At 57.2% G+C, this 18,207-nt stretch overlaps 1 protein-coding gene across 1 annotated transcript in view; it reads left to right on the forward strand.

The window, feature by feature from the left end:
• Window positions 1-277: 277 nt before the first annotated feature.
• The window catches only part of DNM1 (dynamin 1), a 43,395-nt gene continuing 25,465 nt past the window's right edge, over window positions 278-18,207 (forward strand). The window contains exons 1-9 of the mRNA XM_052649648.1: window positions 278-438; window positions 14,430-14,503; window positions 14,755-14,904; window positions 15,229-15,432; window positions 15,698-15,796; window positions 15,902-16,062; window positions 17,038-17,180; window positions 17,317-17,452; window positions 17,649-17,716. Of these exons, the coding sequence (XP_052505608.1) occupies window positions 278-438; window positions 14,430-14,503; window positions 14,755-14,904; window positions 15,229-15,432; window positions 15,698-15,796; window positions 15,902-16,062; window positions 17,038-17,180; window positions 17,317-17,452; window positions 17,649-17,716 (1,196 nt within the window). The remainder of the gene's footprint in view (window positions 439-14,429; window positions 14,504-14,754; window positions 14,905-15,228; window positions 15,433-15,697; window positions 15,797-15,901; window positions 16,063-17,037; window positions 17,181-17,316; window positions 17,453-17,648; window positions 17,717-18,207) is intronic.

The following is an 18,207-nucleotide window of genomic DNA, read 5'->3' on the forward strand; positions in this document are numbered from 1 at the left end:
GTGCTTCCCCCAGACACGGCTCGAGCGTCCCCAAAAGCCGCAGAAGTTGAAAACTACAGTCCCCATAGTGCTACGGGCGGCGCCTGCGCACGGCTGCCGACCCGCGGCGCAGCGGGCGCCCCCTCGCGGCATCCCGGCGCAGCGCGGCGCTCCGATCCCCGAGGGGCGGGGGGACCCGCGGCGCAGAAAAGCGTCGGAGCGCGCCGCTGCATCCGCGGAGCCGAAGCCGGGAGCCCAAGCCGCGGCCGGATCGCAGCCTGCTGGGCCAGCCGCAGCCATGGGCAACCGTGGCATGGAGGATCTCATCCCGCTGGTCAACCGGCTGCAGGATGCCTTCTCAGCCATCGGCCAGAACGCGGACCTCGACCTGCCGCAGATCGCCGTGGTGGGCGGCCAGAGCGCTGGCAAGAGCTCGGTGCTCGAGAATTTCGTAGGCAGGTAGGAAGCGGCGCGCCCCTGGGACGCGGACTCCCCGCGCCCGGGTCCTCCGGGTCTCGGGACCCGGCCCCGACGGCGCCGGGACCTCGTAGCCCCTGGCGCTGCACGGCGGACAGCGCGCCACCCCCCCCCCGCCCCCACCTCCAGCCAGAAGGAGGAGGCGGCCCTCCCCCGCGACGAGAGCCCTTCGGGGGCGCAGCGCCCTCCACCCTCCTCATCCCCGCTGGGCCGCAGACGTCAAGCCTGCGGCCGCGGGCTCACGCCCCCCTCCTCCGCTCCATCCTTTAGGAAGACAGCAGACCCGGGCAAAGGGCTGTTCCCCCACCCCGACCCCCCCATGGGTACCGAGGGGCCTACATGACTCCCCTCGGTTCTGAGGGGGTCTCTTGAAGCGGGCAGCACCCCTGGGCCCATGCCCCCAGGCTCTATGGACAGCTCCCCCTCCTCTCATGGGGATTCCTGGACTGCGGTGGGGGGTCACCCCTCCCGTCGCCCCTGGGAGAGGACATGGCCCCTTGAGCATCGGGGACCAGATACAGTCTCCCCCGTCACACACACCTCTGCGGCTCCGGCCGCCATCCGTGCGCAGCGCGGAAGAGGGGGGAGGCGCGACTGCAGGATGAGGAAGAGGGGGTGGGGGGAGCCAGCGCCTCTGAGCCTTCCCCGAGCCGCCGGCCCCTTGCCCTGCCGCCGCCCCTGGGTCGGGGGGGGGGGGGCGCCTGTCAGTGTCGTCCTCCCCTTGGCCTGGCAGAGGGATTGGAATGGAGGGAGAAGGCGGTGGAGGACAGAGATGACTAAGACAGGGAGGGAGGCGGGCTGGCGGGGAGGGGTGGGGGGAGCCATTTGCACGACCTAATCCCCCTCCTGCCTCGGATCCCACAAGGCGCCGGGAGGGCCAGGTGGCAAGGAGTTAGGGGCAACCACCAAGACAAAGAGCCGTGGGTTTAGGGAGGCAGGCAGGGTCGTGACCACCCCCCAGGCTCTCCTCAAGAAGGGGAGACAGAGATGGGCTTTCCGGGGGCTGAGAAGGAGAGAGAGGCCGGCGCTCTTCCCGGGGGCTGGAGGCGGAGGGGGGATGCTGGGCAGACTGAGGGAGGAGGCAAAAGAATTGACACTGACCTCCCCATTCTGTCATCTGCCTTCCTAACCTCCTTCAGAAACCCTAGCTTTGGTCCAATGACCTTCATGGGTAAAGAGGCGGATGACCTGTGCCAGAGAGGGAGGCAGGCAGAGAGGGCTTTCTCCTCCCCTCATCCCAGGGATGGCAGTTCTGGGCTGAGACATCCTGGGTCCCAAACCAGGTTCTGCTGTGAAACCTCCAGCGAGTCACTGCCCTCTCTGAGCTTCGGTTTCCCCATCTCTAATATGGGCGATTAGACTGGACGGTCATCCCCTCCCCTCAAATGACCTGGGAAGGCCCAGTGTCAGCCTCAGGGGTGAGAGAGAAGGATACTGCACGGATCGATGTATCTGTGGGACGCGGGAGAGCCACCGTGGGGGCGGCCGGGCCCATCTGATCAGCAGGGGGGACGCCGTCTGTCTCCTGGGGAAGGGCTTCTAGAGAACCCCTTTCCTGCTCATGTGACCCCACCTTCCCCCAGAGCTGCAGAGACACTGACAAGAGACACAGAGATGGTCCGTGTCCCTACGGCTCAACAGTCACCACGAGGGGGGTGGGAGGGCCCTGGAGGCAATACAGCCCCTGAGGCCCTCATGCTTTAGATGACAGTCGTGGACATCCTGTACTTTTCAGGGTACAAACCACAGGCCTGCCTCTCCCCCCTCTGCTCATGCATGCTCTGTGCCTGCTGCGTGCTCTGGGCAGGGGGCACCAGGGGGCGGCTGACCTCAGCCACTGTCTGCCAGGCCCTTCCCCTGTGCCCCCTGCCAGGCTATATGGGACGGGTCACAAGAGCCCCGTGAGGCGGGTACTGTGATGACCACCCTGCAGGGGAGGAAACTGAGACGCTGAGGTTAGAGGCCCTGTCCAAGGTCACAGGGCCAAGAAGGACCGTGCCTGTCAGGCTCCAATCTGGGGCCCACACCACCTCTAAGAGCCCAGCTCAGCACTGAACACAGGAACACACAGGTGTATGGACCCCCACTTTCCCCATCTGAGGAATGGGCCCAATGCCAGCTGCCGCCCTGCCTTCCTGAGACATGGGTGTGGGGCTCCAGGGAGTTCACGAGTGTAAAAGCCCCCTTTTATAGACTCGTGGAAGGGAGGTATCAATGTTCAGTTAGGTTTGGGGCCTGTGTGGGCCCGGAGACCTAGCTGCTGCCATCTCGGAGTCCACCATCCAGCCGAGAGAGGTGCCGGGGCTGGACTGCACAGCAGGCCAGCCTGGCCACAGCTGACTTCCGCAACTGTTAGCTTGTCGAGGGGTCGAGTGAGATTCAGACTCTGCCCCCAGAGGCTTGGACCCTCTCGCTGCCCTCCACAATCCAATAGCCTTTGACTGCGGCCCCGCGGGAGGATACACAGGGTGTCCAGGAGCAGGTCTGGGGCAGAGTAGGGGCCTGGCGTACAGTGGCATGCACGGGGATGCATTAGTTGATTCTCATGAAAGCTAGTGAGGAGGCCAGGACTGGAGTGGGAAACAGGTTCACTGGGGTCCCCACAGTCTGCCTCGCCATGGATCCCCACCTCTCCACCTTGGGCTGGGTCCCCAGACCCATGTGCATGGTAACAGCCGCTCTGCCTCCTGGGGTTTCCCGGGAGTCAACCCCCCATGGAGAGGAAGTGGAGAATATATCAGAGGAAGCAGAGGCTGCTCCAGGCTTCCGGGCACCCAAGAGGGCCCTGTTGTAATCTTTGCTGTGGTGGTGGCCCAGGCAGCTGCCCAGGACCCTGGCAGGGCTGCTCTGGATCTATGCTTTTTCTTTGTCTCCCTTTTACAGAAAGGAAGGCTGAGGTTGATTTGTTCAGCCATCCAGCAGATGTACGTGAAGAAGAAAACTGGGGGCCGTGGTCAATGCTGGGAGTGAAAAGGGCCACTTTCCACAGGGAGGTCAGAGAAGGTGTCTAGGAATCCGTGGCATCTGAGATGAGAACTGAGGGACAAGAAGTCATGTGACTACTTGGGGAGAAGCATTCTAGGCTGAGAGAACAGCGCATGCAAAGGCCCTGGGGCAGTGACGAATTTGGTATCTTTGAAGAACAGAAAGGATGCGCCGTGGCTGGTGTTTGCTGGGCAAGGTGAACACAACATGGGAGAGATAGGCAGGGGCCTCAGATTAAGCTGACGAACGATGTTTGTTTTCATTCTTATCAGAAGCTCTTAAGTAGTGGAATGACTTGAGCTGCTTCCAGCAAGTGTGTGGCTTGGGAAGGGCTACAGGAAACAGGTCCGGAGGCTGCTGCGCTGGACAAAGTGGGGCTGGACCAGGGCGTTGGCAGAGAGAGGGGGAGCACAGTGGGGTTTAGGATGTATTTTGGAGGACGGTCCCACAAAACCTGCTGGGGGATGGGATGTAGAAGGTGAGGAAAGAAGAATCCAGGATGACTTTAGCACCTCTGACCCTGGTGGGCGTTGGTACCATTAACAGAGTCTGGGAGGAGCAGGCTGGGGGTCAGGGGGTAAGATCGGGAGTTTGGTTTTGAACTCGTTGAATCTGCGATGTAAGGTGGGCAGTGTGGTGATGCAAGTCGGAAGCTCAGAGGGAAGGCGGGCTGGAAATATAAATTTGGAAAAGATGGGATGTCAACTCGTGAGTGTAGATGAGATCATCTCGGTGGTGAGCGCAGACAGTGGAGTGTGCGTGGGCCCCTGGACACCCCAGCACTTTGTGAGCAGATGTCTGGGGCCCCAGGTTTCCCTTCGTCTGCCCCCAGCTGTGTGCCCCCTCCCCGCTATACCCATCCAGCACCGAGTCAGGTGTCCTGGGACAGGCTTCCAGGCTCTGGCACCCCTGGCCTCACTCACTCTGAGGCCCAGGCGTGCTGACTATCGGGCACTGCCCATCTGCCCTCCTGTTTGGCCCCCTGGGGAGGCCAGGGCCAGCAGGAGTGTGGCAGAGGGACTGAGCGCTCAGGCTCTGGAATCAGACCTGGGTTTGCAGCTTAGCTCTGGTATTTACACGCTGGGCAAACTTGGGCATGTTTTTTAAACCCTGCCCAGCTGCTCTTCCCTCATCTGTAAAATGGGGATAATAATAGCACCTCCATCACGGGACTGTGGCGAGTGTTGACATCATGCCCGTGAAGCACTCAGGTCAGGTCTGGCCCAGAGAACATGCCCATTCTGTTCCTGCCTGGGCATAGGTACCAGCTGGGAGGAGGGGCAAGGATGCAGGTGGGGCAGGGAGCCTAGTGAGTGAGCCTCTGCCCAGAGCCCAAAGGGCAGCCTGGGGGATAGGGTTTTGGTTTCCTCTGCTGACTCAGCCTACCCCAGCTCAGGCTCACTGAGTGGTTGGTCAGTCACTGAGTTGTGTCTAACTCTTTGCAACCCCGTGGACTGACTGTAGCCCACCAGGCTCCTCTGTCTGTGGGATTTCCCAGGCAAGAATACTGGAGTGGGTTGCCATTTCCTTCTCCAGGGCATCTTCCCAACCTGGGGATTGAACTGGCATCTCCTACGGCTCCTGTATTGGCAGGCAGATTCTTTACCCTTGAGCCACCTGGGAAGCCTTTTGCTCAGGCCCCCTGCCTCCTACCAATCCCCTGTCTCTGCATTCTGGCCCCAGCACAGACCTTGTGCCAGTCTCTGGCCTCTGAGAGCCCTTCTCTTGGTCAGCCCCAGACCCTGCCATGGGGGACAGAGCATTCTCCACTACTAGGATCTGTCTCTTCCTCTGAACACCTCAGGCTACATCCCATTTCCCAGATTCGGAGACTGAGGCCAAAGAGGATTAGGGCATAATTGAGACATCGAAAGTAGAGAGGCGGAGGGAACTGACATCTCCTTGGCACTTGCAGTGCACCAGGCCCTGAGGATAGAGCTGTGAACAAGCCAGACCCATCCCTGTTCTCGGGGGACTCACAGCTGAGCGGGACAGACAGAGGCTACATTACACAAAGAGCTCTTATGTTGTGGGTTTGAAGAAGGGTACCAGGAGCCTGATGTTGTAGGGAGCAGGAGTCATCAGGGGGCCAGAGAAGGCATCTGAGCAGTTAAGTCTGCGCCTGAGCGAAAATAGGACTTGGTCAGGCAAAGGAGTGAACCACTCCAGGTGCAGGGTCCCCCCCTGAGGAAAGGCCAGAGGTGCAACCCAGAGGAGAGAAGGGCAGTGAGGAGCAGAGATCGCAGTGAGATCAGGCTGGTCTGGGAGGCGCTTCGGGCCCTCCAGCCACCCCGACCCAGAGAGCCCACGATGCTGTGCCCCTCCCTGCTCAGAGCATGCTCCTGGCACATGCCCTCAGCCAGACCTGTGTGCCCATCCCTGCCAGAGGACGTCTTCTCCAACCCCCTGCCCCACCCAGTGGCCCCAAGGAACTGGGAATGAAAGGTGACTCTGGCAGACAGCATCTGATCCTGGTGTCAGGAGCATCGAGTTTCCCTGGCCTTGGCTGGGGTCGGAGGGTCAGAAACAGGAGGAGGTGACACAGGCAGGCCGGTGCGGAGGGGTCAGGTGGGAGCGGAGGCTTCCAGTCACAGACGCGGTATTATCAGGCCTGGAACAGGAGGGAGAAGTGGAGCCCACGTGCCGTATGTCTAAATATTCCAGTTATAAATCAAGCTAAGGAATTGCTAACTACAGTGCATTCTGCCCTCCCACCTTGACAAACACACCTTCAAAGCAACCTGGCAGGATGGTGTGGAATTTAGAATTTCAGACTCCTCTAAGTTCTGAGATGAGGTGGGGACTCCCCAGGCTGCCCTCATCTTCCAGCTCCATCAGCCTTAGCCTCCAGGTTGCCTCCTCGCACTGAGGGCAGCCCACAGGTGGGAAAGAACCTAGAGGTATACTTGAGACTGAGAGAAAGTTCCAGGGCATTTAAGTGTGGCCTAGAAGGGCTGCACGAGAGCCTCCCTGGTGGCTCAGCGGCAGAGAATCCACCTGCCAATGTAGGAGATCTGGGTTTGATCCCTGGGTCAGGAAGATCCCCTGGAGGAGGAAATGGCAAGCCACTCCAGCATTCTTGCCAGGGAAATCCCATAGACAGAGGAGCCTGGCGGGCCACAATCCATGGGGTCACAAAGAGTCAGGCTTGAATGAGCAATCAAAACAACAACAAACAAGGAGGGGTGCACAGGCTCATGGGAAGGTGAGGCCAGAGATTCCAGCAAGGATGGGGCCCAAGGTCAGGGCCCCGAGCCCCCAGGTCCAAGGGCAGTGTTGCTTTTTGTCTTCTTAGAACCAGCAACCTCTTAGTAGGAGGAACATCATCCCCAATTTTCAAGTGGTGAAATGGCACAGAGAGGGTAAGGGACCTGCCTGAAGTCACACAGCGGTGCATCAGGACAGCAACCAGCACGGGTCTTCTATCTCCATGTGAATGTCCACCCTCTTCACCCCAATCCCTGTGTCTGTCTCTCCATACACCTCAGCTTCTCCTCCTCTGCTCTCCCTGGTTGTCTCTTGGGCACACGTGCCCGCTTCCTGGACTGAACTGTGGCTAAGGAATACCAACCGTTTGCAGCAGTCAACTCTAGCAACTTGGAATTCCTATGTTGTTGTTCGGTCACCAAGTCGTGTCTGACTCTTTGGGAGCCCACAGACCGCAGCACATCAGGCTTCCCTGTCCCTCACCATCTCCCAGAGTTTGCCCAAGCTCACATCCATTGAATCAGTGATGCCATCCAACCATCTCATCCTCTGTCGCCCTCCCAGTGCCCCAGCCGGAGGCCCCGGGATTGGCTCCCAGCTCCTCTCGCATCCTCTCCATCCAGTGCAGTCTACAGACCCTGTGGGTTCTGCCCCAGCCCATCCCTTCTGTACCTGGGCCATCATTACCTTTGTCCTACCCAGCACCCAGGACAGACTCTTCTCTTGCTATTCTCTGTCGGGCAGCTCAGCACTTTCTAGGGCTTCCCAATCTGATGCCTCTGCTTGAAGCCCTTCTTAGCTCCCTGCCCTCCAAGCAGAGCCTTATCTCCTGAGCTGGGGCCCTGAGGCTGGCTGTACCCAGCCGGGCTTCCCCTCCGGGGGCCACCTAAGTATCTTACAGCTCATGGGGAATGGGCTGTCCCTCTCCCTCACTCTCCTATTCTCTCTGCCAGGAAGGTGCCTCACCCCACCTCCGTCTTCTTCCTTCACTGGCTCAACCTCCAGATCTCACATCAGCCAACACCTCCTCTAGGATGCCTTCCCTGACCACCCTCCAGCCTGTGACCTTGGCATGTGGGGCAGGACTCAGTTTTCTCCCAGAATGAGGGACCACAGAGGAAGAAAGAGGCCCGTGACCTTGGGCTGAGAACTCCTGGCAGAGGAGATCCAACCAAGGTTATTATGAACATTTTACCTGTTTATCACTGCACCACTCTTTTGTCCCCAATCTTAGCACAGGGAAACAAGGCCACCAGCCCAGATGGGGAGAAACATCTCAGCAGGTGAATGCAATGCTCCCTGGCACACGTAGGCACCAAGCCCAGGATGGGCACTCAGGTGACTCACAGCAGCGCCAGTGGGCAGTCTCCTAGGTAGATCCTTCTACAGTCAGGGTCTCGAGGCATCCCCTCATTGGCCATAGGAGGGAGCTGCTGGATTGTGTCCATTTCACGGATGGGGAAACTGAGGTTCAGAGCAGGGAGATAATTTAGTGGAACTGAGATTCCTTCACCTCAGGCTATTTGTGATAAGAAATAACAATCCAGGGACTTCCCTGGTGGTCCAGTGGCTAAGACTCTGTGCTCCCAATGCAGGGGACTCAGGTTTGATCCCTGGTCAGGGAACTATATCCCACATGCCACAACTAAGAGTTCGAATGCTGCAACAAAGGCCCAGCACAGTGAAATAAATGAAAGAAATAAGGATCCAGAAGTAACTCCATATTGAGCGACTTGGGAAAAGTCCACGCTGAGCTGTTAGACAGGCAGAGCTGCTACCCAAGTGTGGCTCAGAGCCCGGGTCCATGAGGGGCACCTGACTTTGTCTCTCCCCTTCAAGTTGGGAAAACTGGCCACGCCAACCTCACACAGCCATTTGAGCATCAATCAAGAGGCTGCAGGTTTCTTAAACAACTTGATTAAGGTAGAATTTACATGCTGTAGATTCGCCCATCTTTAGTGCACGCTTCAATGATTTTTCGCACATTGGTGCAACCATCATCACAATCCAATTTTAGACCACTTCCATCACCCCCGGAAGAAACCTCGTGATGATGCAGGCTTCAGAGCCCCCGGAAGCATCCTTGGCCAGCAATCAACAATCCATCAGGGTTTGCCATGACTGTTCTTATAAGTGATAAAACGTTTACAGTGCTGAGCCCCAGGTGTTAGGGGTGATGGTTGCTTTTTATTTTTTCAACGTCTTATGTATTTTCTGAAAAAATATTTAATGAGAGAGCATATGATTTTTTTAAGCACGGGCAAAAGAAATCGTTTCCGTTTTGAAAGTATAAAGTCGTCAACACTTGAAAGAAAGGGAGGGAGGAAGACCGGGAGGGAGGCAGGAAGGAAAGAGGCAAAGAAGAATGGTAGGAAGGATGGAAGGATAAGGTGAAAAGAAAGATGACATGTTTTCTTTAATATTGAAGAATGGTTGTTGTGGGGAGAGTGCCGGGCTTGGAATCCAGGGCCCAGGGCACCAGTCTTACCCTGTCACCAACTTGCACTGTGAACTCGGGCAACCCTCTTTCTTGTGCCTCAGTTTCCACATCTGTACAATGAGGGCAGTGATGGGAAAAACGGAGGAACTCCTTCCAATCATTCCTTCGGCCAACAGTGGTGTCCCGAGCGCCTGCTCTGTGCCAGGTTCTGAGCTGGGTGCTGGGAATACCGTGTAAATAGGGCCAATTCAGGCCCTGCTCTCAGGACATTAGAATACCAGGGGAAGCTAAGGCCAGGGCTGCCCTGAAATCTTCAAACCTCAGCTAGAAATTCGTGGGCTGTGTGACATGGGCCAGCCCAGGGCCTCCTGGGGTGGCAGGAACAGAGAGGGACTTGTTGCCTGAGGGCAGTCTCACCTCCTCCCCACTGTATTTCTTGGCCCACCCACTCCCTCGCCTCCACCCTGGCTCCCTGCTTCAGAGGGCATCTCACAGTCTGTTGGGCCCCTTCCCTTCAACTTCCAAGGCAAGATTGGGCTGGAAATATTCTGGCCTCCGCCCACTCCTCTGGCCAGCCCCCAGGAAACCTATCTTCCAGCTCTCTCCCTGCGGCATCAATTGATGACATGGTCCTGGGAACCCAGGCTGTGTGCTCAGCTCCCTCAACAAGTTTTATTTCTCATCATTGCTACCAAGCCTGGGTACAGACATTAAGTTATATAGGCCTCGCAGAAACCCATTTTACTGATAAGGAAACTGAGATTCAGAGACATCTGATGATTTATCCATAGTCACACAGCTCGGATATCCAATGCCGGGCCTGTCTGACATCAGAGTCCAGGAAACAAGAGACTGACAAGGATGACCGCTGCTGGGCACACACTAGTCCAAGCATCCTACTTTCTGGTGGCATTTGAGCTCAGCAGGACTTGGGAACCAGGGTCCCAGAGCAACTGTCAGACTAGGAGTGGCAGCTCTGGGTATAATTCCTCCAGGCCCCTCTGGGGTGACAGTGCCAGTTCCGATAGGCCGTATGTGGTGCCTGGAGGTGGTGAGATGTGTTTATTTCATCCTCCCTGTGCTTCAGGTTTGAAGGTACCTCTGCAGATGGCAAGGCAAGGCCTCCCCAGGAAACCACCATCTGTCCAAAATGAGTGGGAGGAGCTGGCATGTCACCAGCCACCCCTCCCACACGTCAGTCGAGGCTGGTGGGCCCGGCACACTTTTCTCTGAGCACCTGTTCTGTCCTTTCTTGGGCAAACCAGGAGCTGGGTGGGAGGTGCAGAGGTGGCTCTGGCGGGAGACCAGATCAGGCCCAAATCTCCAGTGCAAAGGTGCGGGACACATTATTTTTTAAATATTTATTTATTTTTCTGCGCCGGGTCTTAGTTGCAGCACAAGGGGTCATCGTTTAGTTGCGGCATGTGGGATCTAGTTCCCTGACCAAGGATCGAACCCAGGCCCCCTACCACTGGACCACGAGGGAAGTCCCCAGGGGGCACTTTAACTGAGGGTATGGGGCAGTCTATCCAGGCGAAAGGTGGAAGCTGTGGAGTTGCTCAGCCATGCTTGCTCCTTCCAGGGTTGCCTGAGCCCCTACGATAGCCCATCCTGTGCCCAGCACGAGAATCCTGTGCCCAGCGTGAGAATCCAGCGGGCAGTGAGGCACTGAGTCTGGATGTGGGAACAGCCGTGCTCATCACTGCCTGTCCAGGCATGAGCCTAGCTGAGAAGCAGGCTTCCGGGTCCTGGGCCCGTCTCAGCCATCCCTTCCATTGCTGTGCGGCCTCACAGCTCCCTGCCCCTCTCTGGGCCTCTGTCCCACCCCCTGGACAATGACAGGGAATGAGATGTTCTCTGAAAACTCCTCCTCCTTGAGGTCCATCGTTTCCAGCCAATAATATGTGGTCAGGATCCTGAGATCCGATTCAGTGCCTAGAGGACGTGAGGCAGATGGTTCTTCAGGATCTTGGATTCCTTGCTGAATTTTGGGAGGATTCTCTGAAGGAGGGGGGCTGAGGACAGGAGGCTCTCCTTGGCAGCCCCCTCCAGCTGCTAAGTGCCCACTCTGTTCCAGGCACAGGCTAGGGCTCCAGGAATCACTGTGCAGCCACGCGTGGTCATATATGACGCCTCCTTTAGGTCATGTGGTTTACAACTGAGGATCCTGAGGCCCTGAGGGTGAAGCAACTGGCCCAGGGGCACCAGGCTGGGGAATGGCCAAGTCAGGACTCGAACCCAGGGCCTCTACCTGGCGCTGGTTCCTCGTCACTGAACCAGGAGCCTTAAACTTGATGGGAACTTGGGGATTGTGTTTAGAATCCAGATTCCCTCCTCTCCTCCCCTGCGCCCCCCAACCCTGAAGATTCTAACCCAGCCGGTCTGAGGAATGGGCATTTGAACAAGCCACCCAGGGAATTCTGAGAGCCTGGGGCAGGGCCAAGATGGAGCCCCTGGCCACCTGGGCACCCATCCCCACGCCGGCCTGGGAAATCTGGGTCTGAGTAGGCACTGCTCCCACACATGCTCTGTGCTCTAATCTCTGCTTCCCATAAGCTGCTTGTCCTTTAAGTAGCCCTGGGAGGCAGCAACTTGGAGCAGGCTGGCCCAGACCCCTGATCACCCCTCCAGCTGGGCTCTGGGTTCCCCACACCCTCTATGTGGCACCTCAGGGACCTCCGCCTCTCAGGCCTGCCAGGGCCAAGTGGGTCTATCTGTGCAGGAAGGGGGTTGGGGGGCTGGTGCTCTCAGGCTAGAGCTCCAGGGAAGGTTCATGTCTCTGCCTGGGGAGGGGCTCTCTGTGGGGAGTCCCATCCTTTCCAGCCCCGCCTGCAGTTTCCATGGCAACTACTGTTGCCATGGTATTGCTGGGTGAGGAGAAGGTGGGGAAGAAGGTAGACCCCAGGTCCCCATATCCTCCCCAGCCTCTGTGAGCCGAGATGCGCTATCTCTCTGGGGGGCGGGGGTGGCGGGTCCCAAGTACTAGAGGGTCACCCCTGCAAAGAAGTCAACGAGTAAGGGGTAAAGACAGAGACAGGAAGTCCCTCCCCCGGCAAGTGAACCACCTCCCCCTCTGTGCGGCCTGGTGCACCTCCATTCCAGCACATGTCACACTACATCACATTATCTGTTTACTTGTCTCTCCCACCATGCTGTGAGCGCCTAGGGGTGGGAACCGTCTGACTCATCACCTCCCATCCCCAGGGCCCAACACAGGGCCTGGCACAGAGCAGCTGCTCCCAAATATGTTCTACACTGAATTTAATTAAATTACATAAAAAGCCAAGTCTGGCTTCTCACATTTAGGGGGCAGCAGAGTCTGATGGGAAAGTTTCCAGGCTCTGGGGTCCGACAGCAGCGGGTTTGATTCCCCGACTCTGCCATTCCTGACTGGGTGACCTTGGATGAGTCATTTCACCTCTCTGAGGCCCTGGTTACCTCATCTGTAAAGTTATATCTTCTCCATATGAGAGCACTTTTTGAGGACTTGGGCGTTCAGCTCCCTGTTATTACTTATTTCTCATTCCATTGGGTTTTCACTGCTGCTCGCGGGCTTTCTCTAGTTGCAGTGATCTGGGGGCTACTCTTCGTACAGTGCACAGGCTTCTCATTGCGGTGGCTTCTCGTTGCGGATCATGGGCTCTAGACACACAGGCTTTGATAGTTGTGGCACACTGGCTTAGTTGCTCCGTGGCATGTGGCATCTTCCCTGGCCAGAGATCAAACCTGTATCTCCTGCATCGATAGACGGCTTCTTATCCACTGTACCACCAGGGAAGTCCTCAGTGCCCATTTTTTTAATGTAATTTTCTGGCCATGCCACATGGCATGTGAGCTCTTTGTTCCCTGACAAGGAACTGAACCCGCACTCCTCTTGTAATGGAAAAGTGCGAGCCCTGCCCTTCTGAACTTCACAGTCTTGCGCAAATGAAAAGCATTTGCCTGGCACCTAGAAATGATGGACAAATGCAGAATTTATCATGCTTCTTCCCCATAAAGTGGCTGACTCCTCCTCATTAGTCTCTGCTCTCCCCAGAGGTGGGGCAGGGTGAGGACAGAGAATGGAAGAGCCCTTCCCAGGGACCCCAGATGAGGCCTTGAACCCAGAAGCCTGGGCCGATTCTGTTGTTCCGGGGACACTCTGCCCTTAACCTGAGGCACAGAAAGCTTTGTGAGTTCAGGTCAGGCTCTGGGCTCGGGGTAGGGCATCCAGGTTTCTGTTCTGGCTCTGTCCCAGCCCTATAGTATCTTGAGTATATCCTTTCCCCTCCCTGGGCCTTCATGTGCCTCACCATGAAGGAGATCTCTGTGGCCCCTCAGCTCCCTTCTTTCCTGAATCCTGGCAATCCCGTGTTTCCAATCCCAGTAGCCTGATCCCCGAAGAGGCCTCCACCATCACCCTTGTGCTGGCTTGGGTGGGGCTGTAGGTGGACGGGTGGAGTGATGAAAAGAGCTGACAGGACAGAGAGAAGTGGCACCCTGAAGAGTTAGCCAAAAGGACTGCTGAGGCTGAAATTGACATAGCAGATGTCTGAGGAATAGACATCAGGTCTACAGGCAGGAGGTGACTTTGGGACCCCCTCAGTCCAGTCATTTAAAGGGAGCTGGGTCTGCTGGGAGATGATGGGCAGAAAGCCTTCACCACAGGGTCAAACAGATCTACTGCAGGGTCTGGTAGATACGGGCTGAGCAATATGAATATCTCTGAGCCTCAGTTTCTTCATCTGTAAAATGGGGATAATAATACTGTCTTCCTAGTGAGGCTATTGTCTAGAGTCCATGAAATATTGCCCACAAAGAGCCTGGCATGCGGTAGGCACTTAAGAAGCATGAGTCCTTTTCCTTGTTTCCTCCTTCCCCTCATCCCCCTCATCCTCAACCCCAGCCAGATGGGGCTAGGAAAAGGGGAAGTGAGATGCTGCCTTTCCGCACAGCGGAAAGGAGGGGACGAAGTGCAGCTCCGTTTCCTTGGCACCCACTCTGTGGCCACCAGACATTTGGGCATTGGGGTGGGGCATCTCATGCCTCAGTTTCTCCTGAGTTGAATGGCAGTGACTGAGTTGGGGCAGGGACTTCCTGTTGGCTCAGAACCAACACAGGGCAGACTGTGAGAGAGGTCTGAGGGTCAGTTCAGACTCACAAATTCTGTGACCCAGAGGACTTGAGGGTGGTCTTTTCCACCTTTCTCAGCTGCCCTCTCCCCTTCATGAATCCCTTGGGCTGAGGTGTGATGAGGCACTTCTGGGGAGCTTTTGAGGCCCCTGGTGGCAGGACAGGCGTCCCTGGGACACAGGGAGCCTCCTCAGATCTTGACTCTCCTATCACCCCCAATTCACTGCAGGGACTTCTTGCCCCGAGGATCTGGCATTGTCACGCGACGCCCCCTGGTCCTGCAGCTGGTCAATGCTACTACAGGTATGGGCTTCCCCTCTTTGGACCTCATTCCTCATCTGAACAGCGGGGATAAAAATGCATAACGGAGAGGAGGCCTTGTTGTCGGGGGAGGAAGAAGAAGGCAGTGTTGTGTGTGTGTGTGTGTGTGTGTGTGAGAGAGAGAGAGAGAGAGAGAGAGAGAAAGAGAGGGATCTTTTCCCAGTGGGAGATGAAACTCAGGTAAGCTTTGGTTATGATGCTTTCTCCCCCGCGCCCGGCTCCTTCTGGGGCAGAATATGCCGAGTTTCTGCACTGCAAGGGGAAGAAATTCACTGACTTCGAAGAGGTGCGCCTGGAGATTGAGGCTGAGACCGACCGGGTGACCGGTACTAACAAGGGCATCTCTCCAGTGCCCATCAACCTCCGCGTCTACTCGCCGCACGGTGAGATCTGGCCCTGGCCCCGCCCCCGGCCTCTCAGCTTCCTCGCCGAGCCCCGCCCCTTGGGAAACCGTCTTCTTGGCCCCGCCCCTTAGCTATTGCCTCACGGGCTTCACTCTTCCTCAGCGCGTCATATTCTGGGCCCCCAACCGAGCCGTGGCCACGCCTCTAACGGGCCTCCGTTTTAGCCCTCCGGGTTTCCCTAACCCCACCCACCTACGGCCACGCCCCCAACCAAGTCCTCTCTAAGTCCGGCCCTGTTCCTTAATCCGCCCGCCCACGGCCACGCCCCTCGCCTTGAGCCCGCCCTCTCGCCGCCCTGTCCAGTGCTGAACCTGACCCTAGTGGACTTGCCTGGAATGACCAAGGTCCCGGTGGGGGACCAACCTCCCGACATCGAGTTCCAGATCCGGGACATGCTTATGCAGTTCGTCACCAAGGAGAACTGCCTCATCTTGGCCGTGTCCCCGGCCAACTCCGACCTGGCCAACTCTGATGCCCTCAAGGTCGCCAAGGAGGTGGACCCCCAGGGTAGGTTCCCACAGGCGGCCGACACGCAGGGCCCCAGGGATCTATTCACAGTGTAAGGGGGAGCCACTGGAGGATCTAAGCGAATAGCAGTGGGATCATATTTACGCCTTTAAAAGTCGTTTGGGCCACCATGGAGATTGAATGGGGGATGGAGCACAGGCTGGGAAATAGCAGGAGTGTGGTGGGATCAGGAGTGCCTGGGGTCTCCTGTATGAGGGCGAGTACAGGTGTGGACAACCCTCTCCTGCCACACCTTCCCCCCCAGGTCAGCGCACCATTGGGGTCATCACTAAGCTGGACCTGATGGACGAGGGCACAGATGCCCGCGATGTATTGGAGAACAAGCTGCTCCCGCTGCGCAGAGGTAGGTAGGCCATGGCCCTGACCCACGTGACAGCCCTTCCCTTTCACCTCCAGCCCCTCACTCCCTGCAAGGCTGAATGCCCCTTGACCTCCACCGCACCCACAGGCTACATTGGAGTCGTGAACCGAAGCCAGAAGGACATCGATGGTAAGAAAGATATCACAGCTGCCTTGGCTGCTGAACGCAAGTTCTTCCTCTCCCACCCTTCCTACCGCCACTTGGCTGACCGCATGGGCACGCCCTACCTGCAGAAGGTCCTCAACCAGGTAGGGGCTCAGGCCAGGATGAAGTCTGGGAAACCAGCATGAGAACAGAGTCATTGAAGTGTATTTTGGGAGGGTTGCCCACTGTCCCACAGCGAGGTAGCACCCGAGCTTCACTGCTCCTTCCCTGTCTGGGGCCAGGAAGGGAACCCTGGCACCCTTCCAGGATGGAGGGTGTCATTGACAAGGGCTTGGGCTTAGGGGCTAGGACTGGAGCGTACTTGGCTGAAGACCTTGGTACCTTCTGAAATGGGGAGAGGCTGATCTGGGGACAGGTGATACCAGGGGACTCCTTGGATATTTCTCTGCCTGGAATGGGGCTTCCAGAATCACTGAGGTGTGTGTGTGTGTGTGTTGACAGTAGGGAGGCAGTGTGATGTGGGGCAAAGCTGGGGTCCCTGGAGGCCATACACCTTGCTTCCAATCTCAGCTTCGCCACTCACCCACCAAGACTTTCCAGCTCTCTGAGCTTCTATTTCTGCATGTGTAAAATGGTGAGAAGACCCATTTCTTACAGTCATTGTGCAGTTCAGGGAGATACTGTGTGGGCTGACCTAACCAGAGTGAGTCCCAGAACTTGAGAATTACCTTAAAGGAGGCCTTAAACCTAGAGGGCACAAGGGGGCAGTCTTCCAGTCATCACTGCCCCTGATTTATTTCATCTGGCTCTTGTGGTGTCTAACACTATTGAATTAATCAAAACCAGGTGATTTCCAATAAAAATCTAAATTTCTGGCTTCTATTGAAAATAGTATTATTGATGCATTAGTTCAATTAAAACACCTGTGAGCACCTACTGTGTGCCAGGCAGCTTTCATTCCAGTGGGCAGGGCAGTGGTGGGCAGGGCAGTGGTGGGCAGGGCTGTGGCTCTGCACCTCACCACGTCCACACGGGCCCCAGACATCCTGGTCCCTGCCTGGTCCTGTGGGCTTTCTGGGTCTCTGTGACCATGGTCTTCATGCTTTCCTCGCCCCTAGCAACTGACAAACCACATCCGGGACACGCTGCCAGGGCTGCGAAACAAACTCCAGAGCCAGCTGCTGTCCATCGAGAAGGAGGTGGAGGAGTACAAAAACTTCCGCCCTGATGACCCAGCGCGCAAGACCAAGGCTCTGCTGCAGTGAGGGCCTCCCCAACCCCTGACTCCCCATCGCGGAGCTGCCCCTCCTACAGCCTCTCAGCACCACCGGGTCTCTCCCTGGGCTCCCTGCACTGGGTTGCTGCTGCCCCCTCAGGTGACACAACTCTCTCCCCAGGATGGTCCAGCAGTTCGCTGTAGACTTTGAGAAGCGCATCGAAGGCTCAGGGGACCAGATCGACACCTATGAACTGTCAGGGGGAGCCCGCATCAACCGGATCTTCCATGAGCGCTTCCCTTTCGAGTTGGTCAAGGTAGGCAGCCCCCCACCCTGGGACAGGAGGGTTCACCTCCCTCCCACCCACTCACCTACCTAGAACTCTCTCACACATATGTTGGCTGACTTCACTGGAGGCCCTGGTGCCAATCCTGGGAGTGGGGTGGAGCCTGTCCTGACCTCCCAAATACCACCAGAGGCCCTGACCAGCCATCTCTTGGTCTCCTACACAGATGGAGTTTGACGAGAAGGAACTCCGAAGGGAGATCAGCTATGCCATCAAGAATATCCATGGCATTAGGCACGTACGGGGGCCGGGGAGGGAAGCCGAACCCTGGAAGGCAGAAAGGGTCTAGCGCAGAGGTAGAGGGAGTGATGGAGTGAGCGCCCCTCGGGAAGCATGAAGAGCCCTAGTGCCCAGTCTCCTCAACCCCGACTTTCTGGCTTCCAGCTTGGACAGGCTCTGGCAAGGGGCACTGGATAGGAGACCTGGGCTACCCCAATACCTGCAGCCTGCTGCCTGCCTTTGCCTGTTCCTGGGCACAAGGCTTGGTGGCTAGACTAGCTGTGTACAGCCCAAGGTACAGGTGGCAGGGGAAGCACCCTCTGGGCTTGGGTCCCCTGCCCATGCCAAGGTGAGACAGCTCCCATCAGTCGTCTCCAGCACAAAGTTGCCCAAACCAATGGGTAGAGCCCGAGATAGGCTACCAGGTGTTGGTCTGTGAACCTTTTGTGATGGAATGAGGCCTCTCAACCCTCCAGACCCTCCCATGATCCTGTTAGCCCAAAGTT

The sequence above is a fragment of the Budorcas taxicolor genome, chromosome 11 (genome assembly GCF_023091745.1).
Source record: "Budorcas taxicolor isolate Tak-1 chromosome 11, Takin1.1, whole genome shotgun sequence".
Lineage (NCBI taxonomy): Eukaryota > Metazoa > Chordata > Mammalia > Artiodactyla > Bovidae > Budorcas > Budorcas taxicolor.